The sequence below is a fragment of the Solanum verrucosum genome, unplaced genomic scaffold, assembly GCF_900185275.1.
Source record: "Solanum verrucosum unplaced genomic scaffold, falcon-dt-bn FXZP01000284.1, whole genome shotgun sequence".
NCBI classification, from domain to species: Eukaryota; Viridiplantae; Streptophyta; class Magnoliopsida; order Solanales; family Solanaceae; genus Solanum; species Solanum verrucosum.
In genome coordinates, this window is record NW_026019936.1 from 460,034 (window position 1) to 485,799 (window position 25,766).

At 34.1% G+C, this 25,766-nt stretch overlaps 3 protein-coding genes across 3 annotated transcripts in view; all 3 read right to left on the minus strand.

Moving 5' to 3' along the window:
* The window catches only part of LOC125838335 (cysteine-rich receptor-like protein kinase 2), a 48,399-nt gene that overhangs the window by 20,124 nt on the left and 2,509 nt on the right, over positions 1 to 25,766 (minus strand). The gene's annotated exons all lie outside the window — the stretch shown is intronic.
* On the minus strand, positions 13,340 to 15,979 carry LOC125838343 (cysteine-rich receptor-like protein kinase 2). Its single transcript, XM_049517408.1, has 5 exons — positions 15,199 to 15,979; positions 14,484 to 14,694; positions 14,059 to 14,293; positions 13,824 to 13,974; positions 13,340 to 13,726 (listed from the first exon to the last, which is right to left on the minus strand). The coding sequence occupies exons 1-5, from the start codon at positions 15,970 to 15,972 to the stop codon at positions 13,391 to 13,393; spliced, it is 1,707 nt and encodes a 568-aa protein (XP_049373365.1). The 5' UTR covers positions 15,973 to 15,979; the 3' UTR covers positions 13,340 to 13,390.
* Positions 18,639 to 21,258, minus strand: LOC125838316 (cysteine-rich receptor-like protein kinase 2). The gene is made up of 7 exons (XM_049517382.1): positions 20,498 to 21,258; positions 20,301 to 20,411; positions 20,059 to 20,198; positions 19,762 to 19,972; positions 19,337 to 19,571; positions 19,102 to 19,252; positions 18,639 to 19,004 (listed from the first exon to the last, which is right to left on the minus strand). Exons 1-7 carry the CDS (start codon positions 21,249 to 21,251, stop codon positions 18,669 to 18,671), a joined length of 1,938 nt encoding a protein of 645 aa, XP_049373339.1. The 5' UTR covers positions 21,252 to 21,258; the 3' UTR covers positions 18,639 to 18,668.

The window sequence follows — 25,766 nt, forward strand, 5'->3', positions numbered from 1 at the left end:
AATAACGGCAAGTCAACAAGGGTCTTTTTCTACTGTAACAAAGTTTGATTTGAAATAAAAATTAACAAGAAAATAAATATTTTTGTGATCTTTGACATGTGATAATTCTCTGTGTGGATGCAATTTTTTTGAAGTTTGTCTTTAAAAAAATACTACTATAATATTTGTGGTACTATAAGGGGTCGTTTGGTTTGACTATAAGTTATGTTGAAACTAATTACGCTGGGATGAGTTATACTATGATAAATTATACTGAGATTAGTTATGCTGAGATTAATTTTTATTGCTTGTTTGGTTTGTCATATTCAAATTATATTCATTGCATAATTTCTAAGAATAAGTTGTTTGTTTACAAAAAAGCCCTTCACCTTATTTAGATTTTTTGTTTTTTTACATTTTCTATGTGAGTTTTAGTTAATCTTTCTTAAAAATAAAATTTTCATCTTATTTAGCTTAAATATTTTTGGGAGTGCATTTTCATGATTGTGCCGTGTGTTTTTTAAATTAAAATTTCATCTTATTTAACTTAAAAATAAAACTTCCATCTTGTTTAGGTTAAAAATAAATTCCATCTTATTTAGTTTAAAAATTAAACTTTCATCTTATTTATCTTAAAAATAAGACTTCCATTTTAAGTTTATTAAAAGTAAAAGAAAATTTATTATTAAAGTTATCTACATTTTAATTGATATATAAAACATAATTTTTAAGTGAGTAATAAACTATTTAATTAAAAATATGCAATTTAGTAGTGAAGTGAACATTTTGAGAGAAATCATAATATAAATAAACATAAGAATTAGGAAAATAAATTCAACTTATATTATATTCATAAATAAAAATTATATTTATAAAATGTAATTTTTAATAGAAAAATATATTATCATAAGAGCAACGGATAATTAAGGTTGTGAATGCTATTATAAATGGTGTTAAAAATTATGTTAATATACATGAATGTAAAGTGGTGTATGAAAGTGGGGTTTAAGTAGGGTATTTTTGTTATTTTACCTACCTAATCCCAGGATATGTTATCCTAAGATTTTTATCCCACCCCTAAGGAGGGATAACTTATCCCAGGACTAATTGTTAATCCTGGAATAAGTTATCTCACTCTTGGCAACCAAACAACATATTAAAGACCACTTAAAAATTATCCCTAAATTAAATCCTCTTGTCCATCACACCAAACGACCCCTAAAGGTTTCTCATGCATCCTTACTAGAGATTGATGACTTTCTATTTACAAAAATAGAAAAAAGAGTAAGGCTTTTTAGGAAGTTGTTTTAAAACTCTTTAAATTTATTTACAAGTTGCTTGCTTGATTGCAAATCTTTTTAGAAAGTTGTTACAAAGCTTAACTTTGAGTGTGTACAAGTAAGCACTTAAACTTGTATAAAATTGAATAAGTAGACACACATGTCCTACATGGCATAATACACGTAGAACGTCATGTAGGATACAAAATTGCCATGTTGGGTGCCATGTAGGACAAATGTGTCTGTTTGTTCAATTTTATAAAAGTTTAAGTACCTACTTGTGCATACCCAAAGTTAAAGGTCATAGTTGTTAACTGATACCAAGTTAAGAGTCATGTTTATGTATTATGCCTTCTCTTTAAGAAGCTGTTGTAAGACTTTTCAAGAAGTTACTTGCCATAGGCGTTGCATGAGTTATCTATTAGCTACTTGTCTGTTTGCAAGTTTTTTTCTTCAAAAAGTTTGTCACGAGGGAAAATCAAAATAGCTACATTATCATTTGTAATTTATTTTAAACAAAGTCGAGGTAAATAACCGAGTCTAAAACTCTCACAAAAATTATGGGGAAAATGTATAAGTACCCCCAGCCTATGCCCAAAATCCCTGAGATACACCTAACCTTTACTAAGGTCTTATTACCCCCGAACTTATTTTATATATAATTTTCTACCCCTTTTCGTCCTATGTGACACTATCTTGTGGGCCCAACGCGTGTTGACAATTTTTTCAAGGATAGTGAGTGCCACGTAGGTCCAGTGCCAGTAACTGCAACTCCATATCCTCTAGTTATCATTTGTTTGCTTATAGTTTCCATAACTTCAACCAAATTTGGGACGAAAATCATCGTATTATGCTCGAGTTGATTTCCACATATGACCTGGACTGTCTGAGATCTTGGTTCACACACTGATACATCTGGTAGAAGTAGGATAAACACACCAACAAAGAGACTATATAAAATTGAAGGGGGTGGTATCTCCATTTTGCCAAAATGAACTGTACGACAGACAAAACAGATAAAATTGTGACTTGTGAGGACTAATTGAAGTAACATTAAAATGAAAAATAATGCACTTGAAGCAATACATGCGTTCTTGAAATACTTCATTAAAATCTTGAACATACATCTTACATGAAAACATTGCAACAATCAAAGATCATTAATAATATTTATTAATGATCTTGCTAGTTGAAATCGTAGATGTAGGGCATGTGAAGAATTTAATCCCTCACTATGATAGCCTCAGAAGCTCTTGAGCGTAGGAATTTAGGAGTGAATGAGAGGGTTTAATTATGAAAAACTGATTTCATACATGTTTAGGGCCATTTAAAAGATAACTCCCAAATTCTTTAGGACAAAAATACCCTAAAAAATTAAAAATTGGAGAATTTTTGGCCCAGCTCCGCATTGGCTCTGTGTCACGGAGCTGGGAAGACAAAATTTTATTCAAATGAAAAATGAGGTCTGCTTCTTTTCGGTGACACAAACCTAGTCGTAGACCGGTCAACCAGGTTGGAGCATCTCTGGTAAATCAACCATAACTTTTTACTTCGGACTCCGATTAACAAACAATTAGTAGCGTTGGAAAAAGCGCCAGTAGTTGTAGCTGTGGTCACACCAACCCTTTCGTTCTTATCGCTCCGGATTCCGATCTATATGACCTCCGGGCGGTACAAAGTAAACCTCTCGGCGAGCCAGTCTTAGTAGTTGCCCGGGTCTTCCGGGGCGGGGTGGACAGATGTGGGCTAGGGGGATCTGTCTTTTCTTTCTACTACGAAAGAAGTCTTAACTCCGGGAGAAAAAGACTCCTAGACATTTAATTTGACAGGTCATGAGTCACACATCTCTTTATAATCTAAGAGATATGGTTGTTTGAAGTCAACCCTTATATGAACTTATGCGAAAACTAAGCTTATAGAAATGTTTTGAAAAACTGATTTCCTACATGTTTAGGGCCATTTAAAAGATAACTCCCCAAATTCTTTAGGACAAAAATACCCTAAAAATTTAAAAATGGGCGAATTTTTGGCCCAGCTCCACATTGGCTATGTGTCACGTAGCTGGGAAGATGAAATTTTATTCAAGTGAACAAGGAGGTCTGCTTCTTTTCGGTGACACAAACCTGATCGTGGACCAGTCAACCAGGTTAGAGACTGTGTCTCTGGTAAATCAACCATAACTTTTTACTTCGGACTCCGATTGACAAACAGTCAGTAGCGTTGGAAAAAAGACTCGTAGACATTTAATTTGACGGGTCATGAGTCACACAACTCTTTATAATCTAAGAGATATGGTTGTTTGAAGTAGACACTTGTATGAACTTATTCGAAAACTTAGCTGATAGAAATGTTTTGAACTTTGACTTGGTTTTTGAGGTACCTTACAACCCTAAACCACATCTGATACACTTACTACATTCAATAATGGACCTTAACACACATCTACAAGTGGGATATCATCCGATCCTATTTGATACGCTCATGACCAATAATTCAAATCCTTAAGAGTAGAATTGTGAGGTGTTCAACTATAACCACCAATCACTACCAACTTATGCTACAATAGATATCAATCACTACAGACAATTATCACCATTAGTCACTGCTATATATCGACAATCACCGGTACTATGCGTCACCATCGTTAACTATCTTTACCATCAACCACAATTAGCAGTAGCCACCACCATTTACCATTATCAATTGACATCGTTAACCACTACTGTCACCCAGTAGCATCACCTACTACCCACCACCACCACAAACCACTTCACTTGGTTGATACCCATAACTACTACTGTTAGCCACACTACCACCCATCAATATATAATTTTTTACAAATATATTTTATTAATTTTTAAATATAGACAAATTTTGTATATTCAGTTTTTTTTTTTTTGTGAATTTATCACTAAATAGTGTCTAGCAGTCTTTTATTTTAATAATATAATTAAAAGAAAACCTCAACAGAGATAAGTACAAGCAAGGGGACTAGACCTTACTGTACCAATTATATTCAGTTGTTGAGCAAACGAATAGTACAAAGTTTTAATATTCAGAGGGAAAATTGGTCCTCTTTCTTTAAGTCAACCGTATCATAGTTAATCTTAAATTTTACAGTTTTTTTGAAAAAAAAAATTCAATACCAATGAACTGAGCAATTGTTTTTCACACAGCTGAACAAATTTATCTTTTGTTCTCTCTTCATTCTTTTATATTTTGGTTTTCTACCGATGTCGGGACTCGGGTACCCATTTTAAGGCCAGACTAATTCGAATTCATGTAGGAAGTTTCACTTTAAGGATCAGTATCAAAATTCATAGGAACTTTGATTTCTAAAGTTCAAAATTCAAGACCTCTGGTTAAAGTTAGAGGGAGTATAGAGTACTTACCATCCACCGAAAACATGGTTTCCTCTTATGTTTATTTACTCCTTACAAAAATTTCAAGTAAATTTTCGTACTAAACCAATATCAACAACAACATATTCAATGTAATTCCACGAGTGGATCTGAGGAGGATAGCGTTCACACAACCTTACCCCTACCTCACAAAAGTATGTAGTAGAGAGAGTCTGGGGAAATTAGAGTGTACACAACCTTATTGTTGGCTTGTATGAATCCACCAAGCGTCAAGGGACTAGGTGATTGATGCAGAATTATTATATATTACTAAAATGGGAACAAAAATGTTGAAAGTTGAAATACCAAAATAACCCTATGTTGAGTTACTACAATAGTGCCATTAAAAAAAAGAAATAAGTTGTTCCTTTAAACTCTAAAAAATAAATTATTCATTTATGCCAATGTACAAAAATGTTTCATGATAAATACTGCATATAATCACTATAATAATAAATTAATAATTCAGTTACATCTCTTCTACTTCTTCTCATTTTCATATTAGCCTCATTCTACCCCTACACTTAATAAAATATATCATAAGATGTTTAATTAATTAAACAATAATTATATCATATTATTATACTAAATATGTAATCATCCTCCAGGTCATTTTCTCCATTTTCCGATCTTTTCAGCATTTAGAGCTTTCCTATAGCTACTCCAACTCATTTATGACTTGCTAAGACTGATAGTTCGATCGCCAGGTCGTTCGTTTGGGTTTTGTGCAAGTTTCCGTGTTTTGAAGCCTTTGAAACTTGAACGGTTGACTTCGATCAAAAGTTCAAGAAGACGATCTCAGAATGAAATTTTGATGGTTTCACTAGCTTTGGAAGGACTTTTTAGGTCAGGGGCATGGTTGATTCGGGTCCTGAGACTTATAGTGTGAGTTGTGTCGTTAGGCGTTTTAACTTTGAAGCTTAAGCCAAGGTTTGACTTCAGTCAATATTCTTAGTAAACATGCTCGTATGAGAATTTCGTCAGCACGATTAGCTCTGAAATGTCGAGTTTGGTCTAGAACGACCGTTCGTGCTGTTCTTGAGGCTTCCATTCTCATTTTGATCCTTCTTGTGGATTTTAGCCTCAAACGTAACTTGGGTGTGGGACCCACATTTTATCGAAATGACCTCGAATGAAAGTTTCGATAGTTTCGTTGAGCTTGGAATGCCAAATTTAATGGGATAGGATATTTCGTTTGCATGCACGGGGTTCCGAATGAATCCCGGGCACCCCGTTGGAAAATTCGAAATTTGAGCAAACCAACTCAAGTGCTGATATTTGGTGCAAGCTTTTAGCGACCAAAATTTAGGCCTTTAGCGACCGGATTAGACTATTAGCGACCATTTTCGGCTATTTATATTCCCCAAATTTCCGCTTTAGCCCTCATTTTTAAAGTGCGATATCTCAAGCTTGGAAGCTCTGATTGAGCTGATTCAAAATCGTGGACATTTGGAATCTTTGTGGCTACACGTTGAAGTGTTCGAGAAGTGTTAGGGGCTCTCCATTTGAGGTATATTCTCCCCCGAAGGGGCTGCCAACTCTCTTTTGTATTCTTTAATTAATGATTATATTATTGGGCCTGAGGCAGAGTGCGAGGACCTGTTGGATCCCAGTTAGTACTCTACACCTTGATAGTGTGGTTTGGTTGGCTGTGTATTTATTTGAATCGGAGTGCCTTGTTTAGATGCTGGTGATGACATGCATTGCATTGTTTGTTCATTTTCATAGATTTGTGGTACGATCCCAGTGCATACATTGGCATAATTATCTTTCACGTTGAAACACTATTTTTCTCGGCTCTATTCTAAATTGGTTTTAACGAGAGACGTACCACCTGAATCACTTGATTTCTAAGTTTTGAGATTACGAGGCGTTAGGAATGTGCTCCTTTGCTACTTGAGATATTAGAGGCATCTGGGATGTGCTCAGTTTTCACTTCACTACCCAACGCGTCGATGCTCTTTCTTGCATACTTTGGTATTACATACGCCCTCGGGTTACTCTTGCTAGCTAGGTTTGGAGTTTACTGTCTAGATGAGCGGCCCTGATTCGCATGAGATCCTCTTCGGAGTCGATACACCCCCGAGTCACTCTTGTTAGATAGGCGGCTTATGTCCATTGGAGTGGACTGACTGGTTGGGCGGCCTGGATTGATTTGTCACTCTTGCTAGTTAGGTTAGGAGTTGACTGGAGTCCTATGGTTATGGTTTCAGATGGTCACTAATGGTTCTACTGCTCACCCTGCATTTATATACATTGCATGTATACTTGTTTGCTGATTGTACCCTCCAATTTTATGGGGACGGTTGGGTTATGTTTGTTGGTTGTACCTTCCGGGATTATGGGAGTTCAATTAGGTTGTTGTTTGACTATATTCTATCTTTGTTATTGCTTTCTTTGTTAGTTGATAGGCCTGACTTTAGAATTGTGGTTGTGGGTCCTCGTGACCCTAGGTAGTTGACTTGGTATCTTAGTTATTTGTGAATAGGTTGTTGGCTTGCATTCCAGATACGTTCTTGACTCGACTTCTTACCTCTTGTATCCTGTTTCTATTTTGTATTGCCTGTCTACTTTAGTATCTCATGTTTAGTTGTTTTTGCTATGCTTTTCTTATTATTTGTTGTTTATGCTTGTGTTATCTTTTGAGCTCAGTCAGTCGATGCCTATTGAGTACCATTTTTGGTACTCATGCTACACTTCTGGTCCCCGCAGATCCTAGTTCGAGTTATCTCAATTGATTTGGAGTCGTATGGAGCAACTTGGAGTCTCGAAAACTACGGTGAGCTCCTAGCAATATTTGGAGTTGTCAGTTTTCATCTATTTTTTGCTAGGCTTAATCTTTATATTGTACTCTGAGACAGTTTGTGCCTATCTAGTATTTGTAAAAGCCTTGTACTCTTACTTATATTAGATGCTCGATTACTGACTGATATCGAGTCTTGGGATGGTTTCTTGTGTTGCATTTATATTGATTACCCTTTCTTAGCTTTGTTATAAGTTTTATGTTCTTATTGTTGATTTTTGCTTGGTAGTCTATTGCGTATGGCTTCAGGCAAAGGGTTAGACTTACATATTGGTAGGGTATAGTACGTGTCATCATGACCTAAAAAATCGGATTGTGACAAAATACTAAAAGTGAAAAGGTCTTAAAATATTACAAATTAAGATTTTTATCCATTAGGTGCATTACTCATATATAATTACACCCTAAATATATAACGGACATATCATTAATCCTCCCGGGCGTAGCTACAGTCATGTGAGTAAAGACAAGTAAAATGATAAACAAAGTGGTTAAATTACATATTCTGGACACCCTTGACACACGCCTTGAAAGAGTAAAGACACACAAACTTAAAGTTTTCGTGTGTTTGAATCTCACTAGTAGCAACTCTTTTTTTCACTTTTTAAGATGAGTAGGCTCACTTTAGCACCTGAACACCCTTCGTGAAATTTTTGGCTCCACTACTGCATGTGAAGAACTGAAAGTTTAAGAAGAGCAAGCTCACTTTAGCACCTGAACACCCTTCGTAAAAAATTTGGCTCCGCTACTTCTTCCCACCCACCCCACCCCCTCTGTTTTCTTAGTTTTTAGTGTATCTTTCTTCCTTTGTTGGTTATTAATCTTTTTCTCTTATTTATTTATTTTATTGTTTTTATTTTTATTTTAAATATTTACCTTCATAACTCATATCTAATTATTTATTCAATTGCTACTCTTAATATTCATAACTCTCATATTTTTCATATTCATAACCTCCAACTATTTAATTTAAGACTTTAAGATATCTTTTGGTATTCTTCAATTTTTCTTTATGTAATCCATCTTTTTTGTTTCATGAGACCTTCTCCCAAGGTCATCATATTCATTATGTAGTTAAAATAGTGAAGCATTTATCACTATTGTATTTTTCGATTCATGTTTTAGGTTGATTTGATGAAGAAGAGTCTTAGATTTAAATTGGTACTCGGAGAAGTTGTCACGAAGAACTCATAAAACTTATATGTATGTTGTATCTTTATACCTCTATTTTTCCCCCTCTCTATTAGACTTATTTAATTTAATTTCTACAAATTTCTGATTGTTGTAAGTATTCCGATTGGGCTCAAATTAGTCATTTGTAACTTCATTGAAAGTTTGCTAACTAGTAACCAAAGTTCAAACCACACATGTTTTCAAAATTGAATTTTAATTGTCCTAACAAGTCTAGAAAAAATTACATGGGACACACGTGCAACGCATGTATTCAGAAACTAGTAGTTAGTAACAGTAAAGAACAACAAAGAATAATCTAAAGTAGAGATGATGTTTTCAATAGAACCTCAGCTCGATAACATAGACTTATTTAATTTAATTTCTACAAATTTGCTGAATATTGAGTCAGCAAAGAGTGACTGTCGAGGCAAACTGATCCGTTGCTGTCAAAGTTGTAGAAATAGAGTGATATAATACAGAGAGAAAATGAAGCAACAAAAATTAATGGATTTTTTTTTTATTTTTATGAATGAATCAAAATGGAAATGATAAGATGGATTATATTACTCCATCTGTTCCAATTTATGTGACTTACTTTTCTTTTTAGTAAGTCTCAAAAAGAATGACACATTTCTATATTAAGTAACAATTTAATTATAAAATGTCTATTTTACCTTTAATGAAATAATTTACAGCCACACAAATTTCTATCATTCATTTTGAACCACAAATTTTAAAAGTCTTTACTTCTTTCTTAAATTTCGTGTTGAATCAAACTGCCTCACATAAATTGAACGGAGGGAGTAATAAAATTTGTGAAAGAATTCAACAAATTTTGAAAGGACGGGACTTTTTTAACATAAACTTCCATATTGGTATGGTGGGGTTACACGTTTTAAATGAGTGGATCAAAATAGAATGAGTTAAAAGATGGATTAATAACAATCCAAAAGTTATTTGTTTTGAAATGAGAAATTTCATGTAAATAAATTTGTTTTGTCTGGTCTTTGATTTTGCCCTTTAGCAATAATCGAACTATTGTTCACTGGCATATAAGTTCTTTAGAAATTGAAGTCGTGTTTGAACATAACTATGTTGTGATACGAAAATATAAACTTACGTTATTTGTTAAGTAGAGCTTAAATTAGACACCGGCACAAAATATCTCAAAGTAAGGATCTCATGACTGTTATACCAACTTTATTTCTAAAGCTCGAACACTATATCTTTTATTATAGATGAAGGATTACTTACCGTCCACAGTAACCTAAAGACTTTTTTTTTGTTCACTTACTTTTACCGAAATTCCAAGTAAACTAAATGGGAGAATGGAACTCTTACCAATGAGGTGAAAGTGGTCGGTAATCAACGGAACTATTAAAAATTTCCAAAATTGGACACCTTGAAGAATCAATCAAATTATTTATATGTTTTCAAATATATATACATTAACGTTTTTGATAATATAATAGGGATAAGACATAAGTATCTCCCTAGATTATGATCGAAATTCCAGAGACACACCTTAACTAAACTAATGTCTTATTACCCTTGAACTCATTTTTTATATAATTTTGTACACCTTTTGGTTTATGTGTCACACTTCGTGACTCCCCGCCATTTAAGCGTGTGGGAGATATTTGGATGCCACATAAGCCAAAAAGGTGTACAAAATTACAAAAAAAAAAATGTATTCGGGGGTAATCGGACCTTAGTTTAGTTAATGTGTGTCTCTGGAATTTCGATAATAATCTAGGAGGATACTTGTACCTTTTCCCAATATAATACTTATCTTACCTTTTTAAAATATGAAACTTATAATAAAGATCAACAAATTTTATTTTATCAGGGGTAAATATATATTTATTTAATTATAAGTAGACATTGCCTAATTATATTTGTTTCTTAAGGTATTATTCCTTTTTTTTAAAAAACCATACTACTATGCAGGAGTCATTTTACTGGAGCTCTGTTGTGAATGAGTCAGTTTAAAAGAGATGCAGATAAAACACGTGTCATAATGAGGTGCGTAGCATAAATGTTACCGAGTGAAATAATTTAATTTGACACAGAATTCAAGAAAATATTTAATTTTATAATCTTAAATTAAAGTCATGTAAAATATATCAAAAATTTATTTAATCTTATAATTTTAAGCATAACACGTGAAAAACTAAAAATATTGTTATCAAAAAAGAAAAATAAGTCATTATTTTTTTTTCTAACGGAGGAGACATTTTTTACCGAGGACAAATAAATAAATATGCTCCGACAGAGCAATAATATAACAATAACAAACATTTGGTACAAAACAGTCAAAGCAATTAATTTTGAATATACCAAAATTGCCTCTTCTATAGACATTTATAATCTCTCTGTCCTTTTTTATTTGTCTAATTTTAACTTTTTATTTTTTAAATTATTTTTACTTTATCATTTTTCATAAATCAAGAATTTTTTTTATTTTTTTTACCTATTATACCCTTAATTTTTTAAGAAAGTTATCGTTTTGAAAAAGGTAGAAACTCTTTAATGAGTAAATTGATTTTAAAATTCTATCAATTAATAGAGGTAAAATGGTAAACTAACTATATAAATTATTATTTTCTTAATAGGTGTGTCAATTCAAAAATGAACAAATAAATAGAAACAAGTATATAATAGTAATAATTTGTTGGAAAGATTATTTGTGTTGATTTTTCAAAAGGAAGATAGAGTCACATAGGCCGAAAAGGGGTAGAAAATTATTTATAAAATAAGTTCGAAAGGTAATAAAACCTTAATATAGTATAAGTGTATCTCTGAAATTTCGAACATATGTTGAGGATACTTATGCATTTTCCCTTGATTTTTTTGTGAGAGAAGTCAATAGAAAAGATGAGGCTGATAGATAATGAGAAGAAAATGATGGAATAAAAGAGAAAAATGGAATTTTTTTAATTAGTCGGTCAAACAGGAAATGGTAATTTAGAGCAGTTTTGTAATAGAAGTCTTTTTTTCTTTTCCTTTTGTTTTTTGGTTTTCAGTCTAGTGTCCGGTATTCATATTGATTGAATTTGAATTTGTATCGGAAAATAATTCCTCACAATTATATACCTAAGAAGGCTCAAACTTAAACCTTCTAATTATGGATAAAATAGTTACCACTCCATGGCAATTTTTATTGATTTTTCTTTGTGAGAGAGAAGTCAACAAGAGGAAATAATTTGTGGAAAAGATCATTTGTTTGAATTAGTAACTGCCTATTTGATTGTTGGATTTATATATAAGAATACCCATTACTCCCTGTGTTGGGTTTTGGACCTTTTTTCCTTTCTACGTGGATAAATAAAAGTCCAATGTTTTGAGTCTTCCTTCTTTTTTTTTGTGGATAAATATAGCCCAAATTTGACTAGTCCACTTTTGCCCATAAGCTCAATATTATGGTGCATATGTAAGACTTTTTTTTAGGTCTTATTTGAGGAGAATATCACAAGAGATTGAGAGCAGTCATATAGAGAGAAAAGTGAGAAAGTGCAGATTTTCGCACAAGCCCTAGCAGCCAATTTCAAATCGCGATTCCCGCTTCGTTTCTTGTCCGATTGAGCTGATTTTTAGACAACTTGTTCTTTTCAACTTAATCCTTGATTGGGAACTGAGAGAGGTGATTTGGAGTCATAGCTCCAGATTTTAGCTCGTGAACAGTAACTGCGGGTTTGGTGATTTTGCTTCTTTATTTCTCTAGTTTTTGGTGTTATCTTGTAGTTGTGTTGCTCATTGCTTGGCACTTTGTTGGTGTCCATTTTGGAGAACACTTTTGTAGCTCTTGTTGATTTTAGTGGAGCTTTGGCCTTGTGGTTTTTACTCTTCACACCGAAAAGGTTTTCCACGTTAAACTTTGGTGTCTCGTGTGTTGATTTATTTTCTTGCTTGGTTGATTTGTTTGCTGCCCAAACAGTTTGTTCTTGCATTATTTTGTCTTCTCTTGGTTTTAATAGAAGGGAAAGTTTTGACTTGGGTTTTCTTCCGCTATCGCCATGTAGTGCACATTTATTTTGTGCTTGCCTTTCCCAACACCCTATTTAAATTAATGTGACACAGTTCGATTTGATACGGGTTTAAGAATGAAAAATATTTTTAAAATTTGTGATCTTCGACATGTTATTACTTCTTCAGGATAAAATACATTGATTTAAAATAAAAACTACATACAAACGTGAATTTTGACCTTATTATTACTTAACCATGATAAATACAAGGCTTAAGTCAACCAATAATGTTACGGTTCAACTGGTACAGTGGAAACGAGTTGAAGTGTTTAGATGCGCATACTCACAGTTGTCATCTCTGTCTAAGACCTCAAATGACTAGTTCAAAGAAACTATATAAGAAGCCATGAAAGGTAGGGCACAATACATAAATATGTCATTTAACTGGCATCATTTCACATTTATGCCCTTTAACTTTTTGTGTGCACAAGTAGGTACTTAAACGTGTATCAAGTTGAACAAATACACACACATCTAATGGGACATCCTACATGAAAATTTGTGTCCTACGTGTATTATGCCACATAAAACACACGTGTCTACTTATTCAACTTTATACAAATTTAAGTATCTGAGTATAGACTTAGGAACTACACTTCACATATCTTGTACACGACAAACTTCACGAACTTACATAGAACACCCTTGCAACCCAAGGGACTAGACTGTGTCTATCTATGTATATGCCTATAATCTATGCTTCAATTTCAGGACACTGAGATATCATCATCTGGGGTAAAAAGAACTATGAGATAAGTTGGCAACTGAAGAAGAATTGCCTTGTTTAATTGAGTAATCCTCCCAAGGGTCATGAAGATCCATGGTTTTCTCATCCACGAATGGCGGCTTAGTAGGAGGAGGCAACTCTTCGTCTTTCATCACGAGCATTTTTAATGCCTTAGACATGAATGGACGTAACCTTGGGATCTCTTGAGTGCACAAAAGTCCAACATGTAACACTCTCGCTACCTCATTTTGTACATTGATTGTATGGCAGTTATGCAACATGAGATTAGGATCGAACAGCTCCTCCACTATCCCGCGTTCAAAGTGCTCCCACACCTGTGAATTTCATCCATTAAAGTTAAGATCAATGAACAGAAATGTTTTCCTAGATTTAAAATTTGGTTCAAGAGAGAAATGACTGATCAGAAATTACATCGGAAACTATGCTGACTGTATCTTCGTCTTTTTTTCTCTTGTTATTTTGTCTTCCAGTAACAATCTCCAGTAGAAGAACTCCAAAGCTGTAAACATCTGCTTTTTCTGTTAATTGACCATGTGCCAAGTATTCTGGAGCCATATATCCCCTGCATTATTGGACCATATTAGTCTTTGCATTTTTTGTGTACTTTTATGCGAAAAATTAGAAGATGAGACGAAGAAATACTGACAATGTGCCAGCAAGGACAGTGCTTATGTGACTCTTGTCTTCTTGGAATGACCTGGCCAACCCAAAATCAGCAATCTTTGCACGGAGCCTCGAGTCCAACAGGATGTTGCTTGCCTTTATGTCTCTGTGTATTATTCGTGTCTTTGTGTTCTCGTGAAGGTATACCAATCCTTCTGCTGTACCTATAATTATCTCAAATCTTTTCTCCCAGTTTAGAGCTTTACCTTTGATAGGGTCTGTCAAATTTTAAAGTTAGAATCAAGATACGCGACAAAATCATTCTAGCATTGTTATGTGAAAACACAGCATTTAGTCTTAACGCGATGGCGTTTACTTATTTTCACTTCTATTTTTAGTTTGTGTGATGATGACATGAGTTTAGTGTAAATAGAATAATGAGGATTCATATAGCCGACCCTTACTTACCAAATATGAAGCGATCAAGACTCTGGTTAGGGAGGAACTCGTATACAAGAAGGCTTTCCGGTCCTGAGCAGCTGCATCCCAATAACCTTATCAAATTTTTGTGCTCAATGCTGCTGACTATGTTAACCTCGTTATAAAAACCTGCAACTCTGTGTTTGTTGTTGAAGAACAGCCTTTTGACGGCGATCTCTCTCCCATCTGCCAAAACACCCTGCAACAAATCACGCCTCAGACTCGGATTAATTGCCAACACTTCAAGTATTATATTGAATTGCACTACATTCAGCTATTACATACTTTATAAACCGTGCCAAATCCACCTTGCCCAAGTTTGTTGGCCTCATCAAATGACCCCGTGGCTTTGTCAAGCGTCGAATACTTGAAGTTCAAGCTGATGTCATGAAGTATCTTCACTAATTTCTCGGCATCATTTGCACCTAACAAATTCAAATTTTTTTATTCCAAGTTTTCGAATAAAGATGCAATATATCTACATCATTGATATCTAATGACTAATTTTTGGCACAAAAGTATTTACCTTTTCTCTTCTTCTGGATTAGTTTATTCTTCCAGACACCAATACCAATGAAAGCACCTACTCCCAAAACGACAACAGAACTAACAACAATGATAGTGACTACAACTTTTCCTGCAATATGGTGATTTGCAAGTAACATTTACGTGTTCAACCAATAAATAACAGGTAAACCAGGACGAAAAAAGAGAAAAAAGTACCCCTTGATGACGAGCCTCCGTTGGTAGTAATAGCATTGAGAAAATTGGTATCGGAATACCTCATGAAGCATCCGGTGTACAGAGCTCTACCTTTTGACCAAGGCAAGCATCTCAACATAGAGGCAGATGCATTTTGCAAACACGCTGCACAGGAATTCGCACTCAGCGTCTTCCAGCAATCAGCGAGAACATAAGCTGTATCATTGGAATCCCTGGGAAATGACACTTGGGAACGCGCATAGCCATTATTACTCGGTGCATTTGCAACTGCTTGCTGAACAGCTGCCCTAGCATTCTGTTGGAACAATGAACCCTTTGTCGTCCTGTTTCCGCATACTCGCCTGTCCTCTGGACCTAAATACTTGTCATAGAAGCTGTAATTCTCCGCTCGCATAAAGCAGCCATCAAGATAAATTCGCGCTCCGTTATAAGGGAAGCACTGGGGAAAAAGGGTTCGCGCTTCAGAGAAGCATAAGACACAGTCAATTAATGAAAGATCACCATAGCATTGGCTAATTCCATAAGTAGCATCTGGTCCAGTGCCAGTAACGGCTACTCCATATCCTCTAGCTCTCACTTGTTCACTTAACGTTTCCATTGTACCAACAAAATTTGGGACGGAAACCGTCGATTTGTTTCCACATATGAGCTGGATTATCTGGGATCTTGGTTCAGCCACTGATGTATCTGGTAGAAGTAGGATCAACATGACAACAAAGTGACTACATAACACTAAAGGAGTTGCTCCTTCCATTTTGCTAGATGAGCGCGCGCTGTACAAGTACAACATAGAAAACAATGTGAGTATTATTGAGCACCATCCATAACCACAACTGACGTCGTCACCAATCACCACTAGTCATCATTTACGATCATCACCACCAATCACTACCGACAGTCTCCACTATATATCATCAATCATTGTGATCACTCATCATCACCATTAACTATTATTCTCATCCACCGGCCACCATCTACAACCATTATTAGCCACTACTATCACCAGAGCCAGAGTTAGAATTTTGAGTTTACGAATTTTAGATTCCACAACAAGAAAGTTACTGCGTCCTTGATAAGTTATTTATACATATTAAGTAATTTTTTAACACAAATACGGGATCTATGTTAAAACCTTCTATGTTCTGCCAAACGCATAATCGGAATGTTAGCTCTGCCCCTAACTTTTAGCCACCATTATCACTAGCCTCAACCCACAACAACTGACATCAACCAACATCAATCATCACCAACCACAATCATCACTATCAGCCATCCATCACCACCAATAATCAGATTAAATTTCTAAAATAATTTGATGATACTGTATTAGATTACTCAGTATTTTATTTGAATTTTATATTTATTAGTTTGTAATTAAGGACAAATTTTGTACATTAAGATATTGAAAAAAGGAACAATCTTAATTATTTAGTATTCAGATCTCAATACAGCAGTTTTATATTCATATAGATATATATATTCATATTCAGTTATCTTAAGATTAATACACTAAAATTGAGATGTGTGTTCAAATTTGGACGTCTGAATATTAGTAAAAACATATGGGGCCATAAGTTATAAGTCCATCCAAACAGGCTCAAAACATTTTTAAAAGTTTGATGAACATTAATTGCTGCTCAAGTTATTTTTTTAATTTTATTGCCTGAACTCTAACTGTTAATCACCAATTTTTATTTTTATTTTGAAAAACACTTTTCAATATAAGCTGATTTTAGAAATTTGATCAAATAACTTAATAATTAGTGAAAAAAGGAAAAAAAAAACACTCACAAAACTCCTTCTGATCACTAAACAGTCTGAATTCGCCGGATTTTCGAGTCGGCACAGAGAGATCGCCGGTGAAAACTGATCAGCTACTGTCAAAGTTGTAGAAACAGAGAGAAAAGAGAAGAAAAATTGTTTTATTGATGAAAAATGAATCAAAGTGGCTTTGAAGTAATGGGTCGCTTTGTGAGAGAAGTCCTTTTATACTATTTTTGGTTTCCTAATCTGGTGTCAAGTATAATGATATCCGTATTGAAGCCGACTAAATTTGAATTCGTGTTGAAAATTTTTATATTGGGGTAAAATGTTTAAGGCTCAAATCTGGAATTTTTAGCTTAAGGATGAAAGAGTATAGATGATTTTGGGGCAACTCTCATTATTTTATAATTTCTTCGTTTTAATTTGTTTGTACTATTTTCTATTTTACTCCGACAACTCTTTATTTCTAACATACTATATGTCATGTTTAAGACCATAAGATTAAACAGTATTTGGTATCATAATATTCAAAATAATAATTTAAATTTAATGTTAAATCAAAACTAGACGAATAAATTAATACGGAGGAAGTAATTTTATTTTATTTTTTTGTTGAGAGAAGTCAACAAGAGGAAAGACATTGTTGTTTGAATTTTTCAAACGGACTTAAAACAGTACAATAGAAGAATTTAATAGATATTTGTGGGGCCTTTTTTTGTAATTACTTTACGTACTGCCCAATCCAGAATAATAAAGAAGGGGAGAAGAAAAAAGATACTTCTCCTCTTTCAATTTGCGTGATACGGTTTTGATTTGACATGAAATTTTAAAATGAAATTAATATGTTGAATACATATTTTGATAAAGTGACTAGGGATGGAAATACATTGTTCACTATCTACGGTATATACCTTAAACAAATAAAAATTTAAACATGTATAAATAGTACTCCCTCCATTTCAATTGTTTTCCTATCAAGTCGGTTTGAAAAAGAATGACCCTTTTCTTTTTTTTGGTAACACTTTGATTTCAGCTTTCACGTGACATGTTTATGTCCACAAGATTAAGGGACATTTTGATACATTTGACATAACTTTAATTTAAAATCACAAGATTGAGAAGTCTTCTTTATTTTTTAAACTCCGTGTCAAGTGAAACGAAGTCATTCTTTTCTAAATGGAGGATGTATAATTTTCCATCAAAGGGGATTCAGATGAACACCTACGACCCTACCTACCTCTGCCCTTGCACTTATGCAACAAAGAAGTGGAAACAATTAAAGCAACAAAAAAAAAAAGACATTTGGAAGTCAACATAGTTGGGATGTCACTTGCGAAACTCGTTTTCTCAACTTTCATTAGGAAAATCATTTTTTCCTCCTTTTTAAAGAACTTGTTTTCCGAGACAAAATGTTTTCCAAATTGATAAATAATACATGAAAAAATTGAAAAATGTATTCTGAAGTTTTAAACTTACAACTAACCGCTTAAATGGAATACTGAGAATTCATATAGCCGACCTCAACTTGTTTGAGACAGAAACATAGTTGCTGTGGTTGTTGTAACAAACTGCTCGATCGATCACGATAAAGTCTCCTTCAAGAACACGAGGCGAAAGGATATGCTTGACAGCTTGAGATAACTATAATTTTTACATCACTTTCAGTTCAGGAGCACTGAGATATCATCATCTGGGGTAAAAAGAACTGTGAGATAAGTTGGCAATCGAAGCAGAATCGCCATGTTTGAGCAAGTTCTTCTCCCAAGGGTCGTGAAGTTCCATGGTTTTCTCATCCACGAATGGCGGTTTAGTAGGAGGAGGCAACTCTTCGTCTTTCTTCACGAGCATTTTTAATGCCTTAGGCATGAATGGACGTAACGTTGGGATCTCTTGAGTGCACAATAGTCCCACATGTAACACTCTCGCAACCTCATTTTGTACATTGATTGTATGGCAGTTATGCAACATGAGATTTGGATCGAACAGTTCCTCCACTATCCCGCGTTCAAAGTGCTTCCACACCTGTTAATTTCATCCGATAAAATTAAGATCAATGAACAGAAATGTTTTCCTAGATTTAAAATTTGGTTCAAGAGAGAAGTGATTGATCAGAAATTACATCGGAAACTAAGCTGACTGTATCTTCGTCGTTTTTTCTCTTGTTATTTTGTTTTCCAGTAACAATCTCTAGTAGAAGAACCCCAAAGCTGTAAACATCTGCTTTTTCTGTTAATTGGCCATGTGCTAAGTATTCTGGAGCCATATATCCCCTGCATTATTGGACCATATTAGTCTTTGCATTTTTTGTGTACTTTTACTCGAAAAAATAGAAGACGAGACGAAGAAATACTGACAATGTGCCAGCAAGGACAGTGCTTATGTGACTCTTGTCTTCTTGGAATGACCTGGCCAGCCCAAAATCAGCAATCTTTGCACGGAGCCTCGAGTCCAACAGGATGTTGCTTGCCTTTATGTCTCTGTGTATTATTCGTGTCTTTGTGTTCTCGTGAAGGTATACCAATCCTTCTGCTGTACCAATAATTATCTCAAATCTTTTCTCCCAGTTTAGAGCTTTACCTTTGATAGGGTCTGTCAAATTTTAAAGTTAGAATCAAGATACGCGACAAAATCATTCTAGCATTGTTATGTGAAAACACAGCATTTAGTCTTAACGCGATGGCGTTTACTTATTTTCACTTCTATTTTTAGTTTGTGTGATGATGACATGAGTTTAGCATAAATAGAATAGTGAGGATTCATATAGCCGACCCTTACTTACCAAATATGAAGCGATCCAGACTCTGGTTAGGGAGGAACTCGTATACAAGAAGGCTTTCCGGTCCTGAGCTGCTGCATCCCAATAACCTTATCAAATTTTTGTGCTCGATGCTGCTGACTATGTTAACCTCGTTATAAAAATCTGCAACTCTGTGTTTGTTGTTGAAGAACAGCCTTTTGACGGCGATCTCTCTCCCATCTGCCAAAACACCCTGCAACAAATCACGCCTCAGACTCGGATTAATTGCCAACACTTCAAGTATTATATTGAATTGCATTACATTCAGCTATTACATACTTTATAAACTGTGCCAAATCCACCTTGCCCGAGCTTGTTGGCCTCATCAAATGACCCCGTGGCTTTGTCAAGCGTCGAATACTTGAAGTTCAAGCTGATGTCATGAAGTATCTTCACTAATTTCTCGGCATCATTTGCACCTAACAAGTTCAAATTTTTTTATTCTAAGTTTTCGAATAAAGCTGCAATATATGTACATCATTGATATCCTAATGACTATTTTTTGGCACAAAAGTATTTACCTTTTCTCTTCTTCTGGATTAGTTTATTCTTCCAGACACCAAAAGCAATGAAAGCACCTACTCCCAAAACGACAACGGAACTAACAACAATGATAGTGACTACAACTTTTCCTGCAATATGGTGATTTGCAAGTAAAATCTACGTGTTCAGCCGATAAATAACAGGTAAACCAGGACGAAAAAAGAGAAAAAAGTACCCCTTGATGACGAGCCTCCGCTGGTAGTAATAGCATTGAGAAAATTGGTATCGGAATACCTCATGAAGCATCCGGTGTACAGAGCTCTACCTTCTGACCAAGGCAAGCATCCCAACATGGATGCAGATGCATTTTGCAAACACGCTGAGCAGGAATTTGCACTCAGCGTCTTCCAGCAATCAGCTAGAACATAAGCTGTATCATTGGAATCCCTGGGAAATGACACTTGGGAACGCGCATAGCCATTATTACTCGGTGCATTTGCAACTGCTTGCTGAACAGCTGCCCTAGCATTCTGTTGGAACAATGAACCCTTTGTCGTCCTATTTCCGCATACTCGCCTGTCCTCTGGACCTAAATACTCGTCATAGAAACTGTAATTCTCTGCTCGCATAAAGCAGCCATCAAGATAAATTCGTGCTCCGTTATAAGGGAAGCACTGAGGAATAAGGGTTCGCACTTCAGAAAAGCATAAGACACAGTCGATTAATGATAGATCACCATAGCATTGGCTAATTCCATAGGTAGCATCTGGTCTAGTGCCAGTAACTGCTACTCCATATCCTCTAGCTCTCACTTGTTCACTCAACGTTTCCATTGTACCGACAAAATTTGGGACGGAAACCGTCGATTTGTTTCCACATATGAGCTGGATTATCTGGGATCTTGGTTCAGCCACTGATGTATCTGGTAGAAGTAGGATCAACATGACAACAAATTGACTACATAACACTGAAGGAGTTGCTCCTTCCATTTTGCTAGATGAGCTGTACAACATAGAAAACAATGTAAGAAAATCAACATAGGCCGCGTTTGTTTGTATTTAATGAATGTCTGAGTCTTAATTCTTCATCTTTTAGTCATTATATGTGCCTTTTAATGGCTAAATCTTAATCAATCGTTAAGTGCATTTGTTCTTTTGTTTTGTCACCGCTTAACGAGTCTGAGTATATCTAAATAACTAAGACCTATAACGAAATTTTAATATCATTAAGAGGTTAAGAATTTCTGCAAAGATGGTATTCCAACACTACTCCATCCACTTTCACTCCTAATCGCGCTACATTTCTAGGCGGGAACTTTTATTTGAATGGACTTTCAACTATTTTTTCTTTAACGGATTTGGTTTGAAGAAGAAGAAATACACAACTCAAACAAATGTCATTGCATCTAGAGAAGAAATAAATAGTTGAAAATCATAATTTTGGCTTAAAACATATTATTTGACTAAATTATAACTTTTTGCTACTTTCATACTTAAATTATTGGGTGTTCACAGTACCGTTACAACTGTTAATGTAGGGAGTACTTACCGTCCACCACAACTGCTGAGTTCTCCAGTGTAACAGAAGCTATTTTTCAGAAGCTAAAAAAAAGTAGTTTTTCCATAAAGTAATTTTTGGAAAATACTTTTGAGGAAAACTTACTATAGAGCTTATTTGGATTGACTTATTTAGGTGTTTTAAAGTGAAAATAGTCTTTAAACACTTTTATAATAGGCATAATACATAAATACCCTTTAACTTAGCCTCAGGGAACGCGTGTCTACTTATTCAATTTTATACAAGTTTAAGTGTCTACTTGTGCATACTCAAATTTGGAGGGCATAGTTGTCCGCTGAAGGCAAGTTAAGGGTCATGTTTATGTACTATGCTTTACATATCTATGCCCCCAACTTAACACTACAACTTGTATAGAGTTGAACAAATAGACACATACGTCTTATGTGACGTCCTACATGACAATATGTGTCCTAAGTGGTTGTACGTGTATTAAGTCACATACGACCCATTTGTCTATTTGTTCAATTTTATACACGTTTAAGCGACTCTTTGTGCACACTCAAAGTTAAAAGGGCACAAATGTGAAATAAGACCTAGTTAAAGAGCATATCTATGTATTATGTCTTTATAATAGTGTATAAACGAAGTGATTTTAAGTTCCTTTTTAAAGCCAAATAACAAAAATAAATCAAAAAGTCATAAATTAAGTTAGGCTTATAAGTTTAAAAACACTTTTAAAAGTTTGATGAATATTAATGGGAAAATACATAAGTACCCCCAAGCCTATGCCCGAAATCCCAGAGACACACCTAACCTTTACTAAGGTCCTATTACCCCTCGAACTTATTTTATATGTAATATTCTACCCCTTTTTGGTCTACATGGCACTATCTTGTGGGCCCAGCACATGTTGACAAATTTTTCAAGGATAGTGTCACGTAGGCCGAAAAGGGGTAAAATATTATAGATAAATTAAGTTCGAGGGTAATAGGACCTTAGTAAAGGTTAGGTGTGTCTCTGGAATTTCGGGTATAGGCTAGGGGGTACTTATGCATTTTCCCAATATTAATTGTTGCTCAAGTTATTTTTATGAAACACAAATTATTTCTCACCAAAAAATAATTTTTTGAAAAAACACTTTTCCATACCAGCTAATTTTAGAAATTTGATCAAACAACTTAATAATTAGTGAAAACAGAAGAAGAAGGAAAAAAAAAAAGAAACACTCACAAAACTCCTTGTGATAACTAAACAGTCTGAATTCACCCGATTTTCGAGTCGAAACTGAAAGATCGCCGGTGAAAATTGATCAGTTGCTGTCAAAGTTGTAGAAACGGAGTGTTGAAGAAACAGAGAGAAAAGAGAAGAAAATGAAAGGAACAAATAAAGAAACAGTTGCTGTCAAAGTTGTAGAAACAGAGCGTTGAAGAAAATGAAAGGAACAAATAAAGAAATAAAATTTGTTTTATTGATGAAAATGAATCAAAGGTGGCTTTGTGAAGAAGTCTTTTATACTATTTTTGGTTTCCGAATCTGGTGTACGATATCTATATTGAAGCTCATTAAATTTGATTTATGTTGAAATTTTTTATATTGGGCTAAAATATTTTCTAACAAGGATAAATTTATATCCAAGAAAACTCGAACAAGAAACTTCTAGTTAAAGATGAAAAAGTATTCATCATTTTGAACTCTCTGTTTTAATTTTAATTTGTTTGTCTAACTTTCTGTTTTAGTCTGTCAACTCTTTATTTCTAATTTTCTATACGATATGTATAAGACCACAAGATTAAACAGTATTTTGGTATGTTTTATATATTTTTAATTTAAGTTTATAATATTCACAATACTTTAAATTTGGTAGGCGTTTGGACATGCGATTTCACGTTGATTTCATCTCCAGATGAAATCTCAAATTTTCAAAAAATCAAAATTTGAGATTTTTCAAATACAAGTTTATATTTTGTAAAACATCACATTTATATCTACTAACAATTTATTTCATATGTAAATAAAATTTATAATTCATATCATTACTTTTTAAATCATATACATCTCATATAATGATTATTCTCACTAACATATAATTTATTACTACTTCAAATCAGTTTCAACTTTACCATTTATGTTCACCAAATTCATTATTTTTTATCAAATTAATTTACCAACCAAATTGACCATAAATGACTCAAAGTAACAATGTTGGTTCGTCTTATCAGTCATATGAATGAGAAATGCAAGTTCAACTGAGAAGATTGAATGTACTATGTGGCAGAACTATATTTAAGACTAGTACACCACAACTTGTATATGTTTAATTTTATTTTTTTAATTGTATTAAAGTTTGATCAATAAATACTGTATTTTTAAAAATATCTTTGCGATAGTGTATTATGGAATTTTATAAACTTTACTTATTTGGTAAGATTGAATAAAGAATCGGGACAATTTTAATAGTTTTATAACTTATAAGATTTTTATGTTTATGATAAAATATACAACATAAAAAATCCAAATCACATGTCCAAACAAAACTTCGACTCTATTTAATGATTTCAGATCATAATTTATATCGCATGGCCAAGTGGACCCTTAATGTGAAGTCAAAACTAAACGAACAAATTAATACGGAGAAAGTAAAAATAAAATTGAGAAGAAGTCAACAAGAGGAAAGACATTGTTGTTTGAATACTACTTTGAAGACTTTAATAGGGCCGGTTTCCTAACTACTTTACTTACGTAAAAATAAAATTGAGAGAAGTCAACAAGAGGAAAGACATTGTTGTTTGAATACTACTTTGAAGACTTTAATAGGGCCGGTTTCCTAACTACTTTACTTACTGCCCATACCAAAATAATAAAGAGGGGAGAAGAAAAAAGATACTTCTCCTTTTAATTTGCGTTACGTTGTTTGATTTGACACGAAATTAACATGTAAGGATATACGTTTTGATAAAGTGATTAGGAATATGGATATCTCACTTATTAGGCAATGGCGGAGCTAGCATTTTCATCCAAGAATTCAAAATATAAAAAAAGTAAATACATGAAGAATTTATTACAGAGACGGAGCTAGAATTAGGAGTTGGGAGGTTCTAAACTTTTTGTTGATAGTGGATTTGAGCCCACAACTCTAGTGTAAAAAACATTTTCACGGCCTCTTCCTTACCACTAAGTTGTCAATCAGTTTTGTTAGAGGTTCACAAGTTAATATACATATATATATATATATATATATTAAATTTTCTGTTACAAATACAGGATCTACGAAAAAGCTACTGGGTTCTTCCAAACCCAAGAACCCCCACCTAGCTCCGCCCATGTGAAGAAATCGAAAAGGGTTCACCATTTATTGTATATATAAAAAAATAAAAAAATTAAACATGTATAAATAGAATAACTTTCTATTGAAGGGGTTCAGATGAACACCTTCGACCCTACCTACCTCTGCCCTTGCACTTACAAATAATACATGAAAAAATTGAAAAATGTATCATGAAGTTTTGAACTTACAACTAACTGTTCGATCATGAGTTCAGCTTAAAATGGGATACTGAGAATTCATATTGCCGACCTCAACTTGTTTGGGACAGAAACATAGTTGTCATTGTTGTTGTAACTAACTGCTCGATAACGATGAAGTCTCCTTCATGAACACGAGGCGAAATGATATGTATGCTTGAGATAACTATAATTTCTAAATCACTTTCAGTTCAGGAGCATAGAGATATCAACATCTGGGGTAAAAAGAACTGTGAGATATGTTGGCAATCGAAGCAGAATCACCTTGTTTAAGCAAGTACCTCTCCCAAGGGTCGTGAAGTTCCATGGTTTTCTCATCCACGAATGGCGGATTAGTAGGAGGAGGCAACTCTTCGTCTTTCTTGACGAACATTTGTAATGCCTTAGACATGGCTGGCCGTAATGATGGAATCTCTTGAGTGCACAAAAGTCCCACATGTAACACTCTCGCAACCTCATTTTTC

Bases quoted from the DNA above. Each gene is read 5' to 3' on its own strand.
- LOC125838343 (XM_049517408.1), bottom strand. From the start codon at position 15,972: ATGGAAGGAGCAACTCCTTTAGTGTTATGTAGTCACTTTGTTGTCATG. The intron at 14,695-15,198 runs GTCCTGGTTTAC...GATTTGTTGCAG, and splicing joins GTACTTTTTTCTCTTTTTTC to GGTGTTTTGGCAGATGGGAG. The intron at 13,975-14,058 runs GTCAGTATTTCT...CCAATAATGCAG, and splicing joins ACTGTCCTTGCTGGCACATT to GGGATATATGGCTCCAGAAT.
- LOC125838316 (XM_049517382.1), bottom strand. From the start codon at position 21,251: ATGGAAGGAGCAACTCCTTCAGTGTTATGTAGTCAATTTGTTGTCATG. The intron at 20,412-20,497 runs GTACTTTTTTCT...ACCATATTGCAG, and splicing joins CGGAGGCTCGTCATCAAGGG to GAAAAGTTGTAGTCACTATC. The intron at 19,572-19,761 runs GTAAGTAAGGGT...AAAATTTGACAG, and splicing joins TCTGGATCGCTTCATATTTG to ACCCTATCAAAGGTAAAGCT.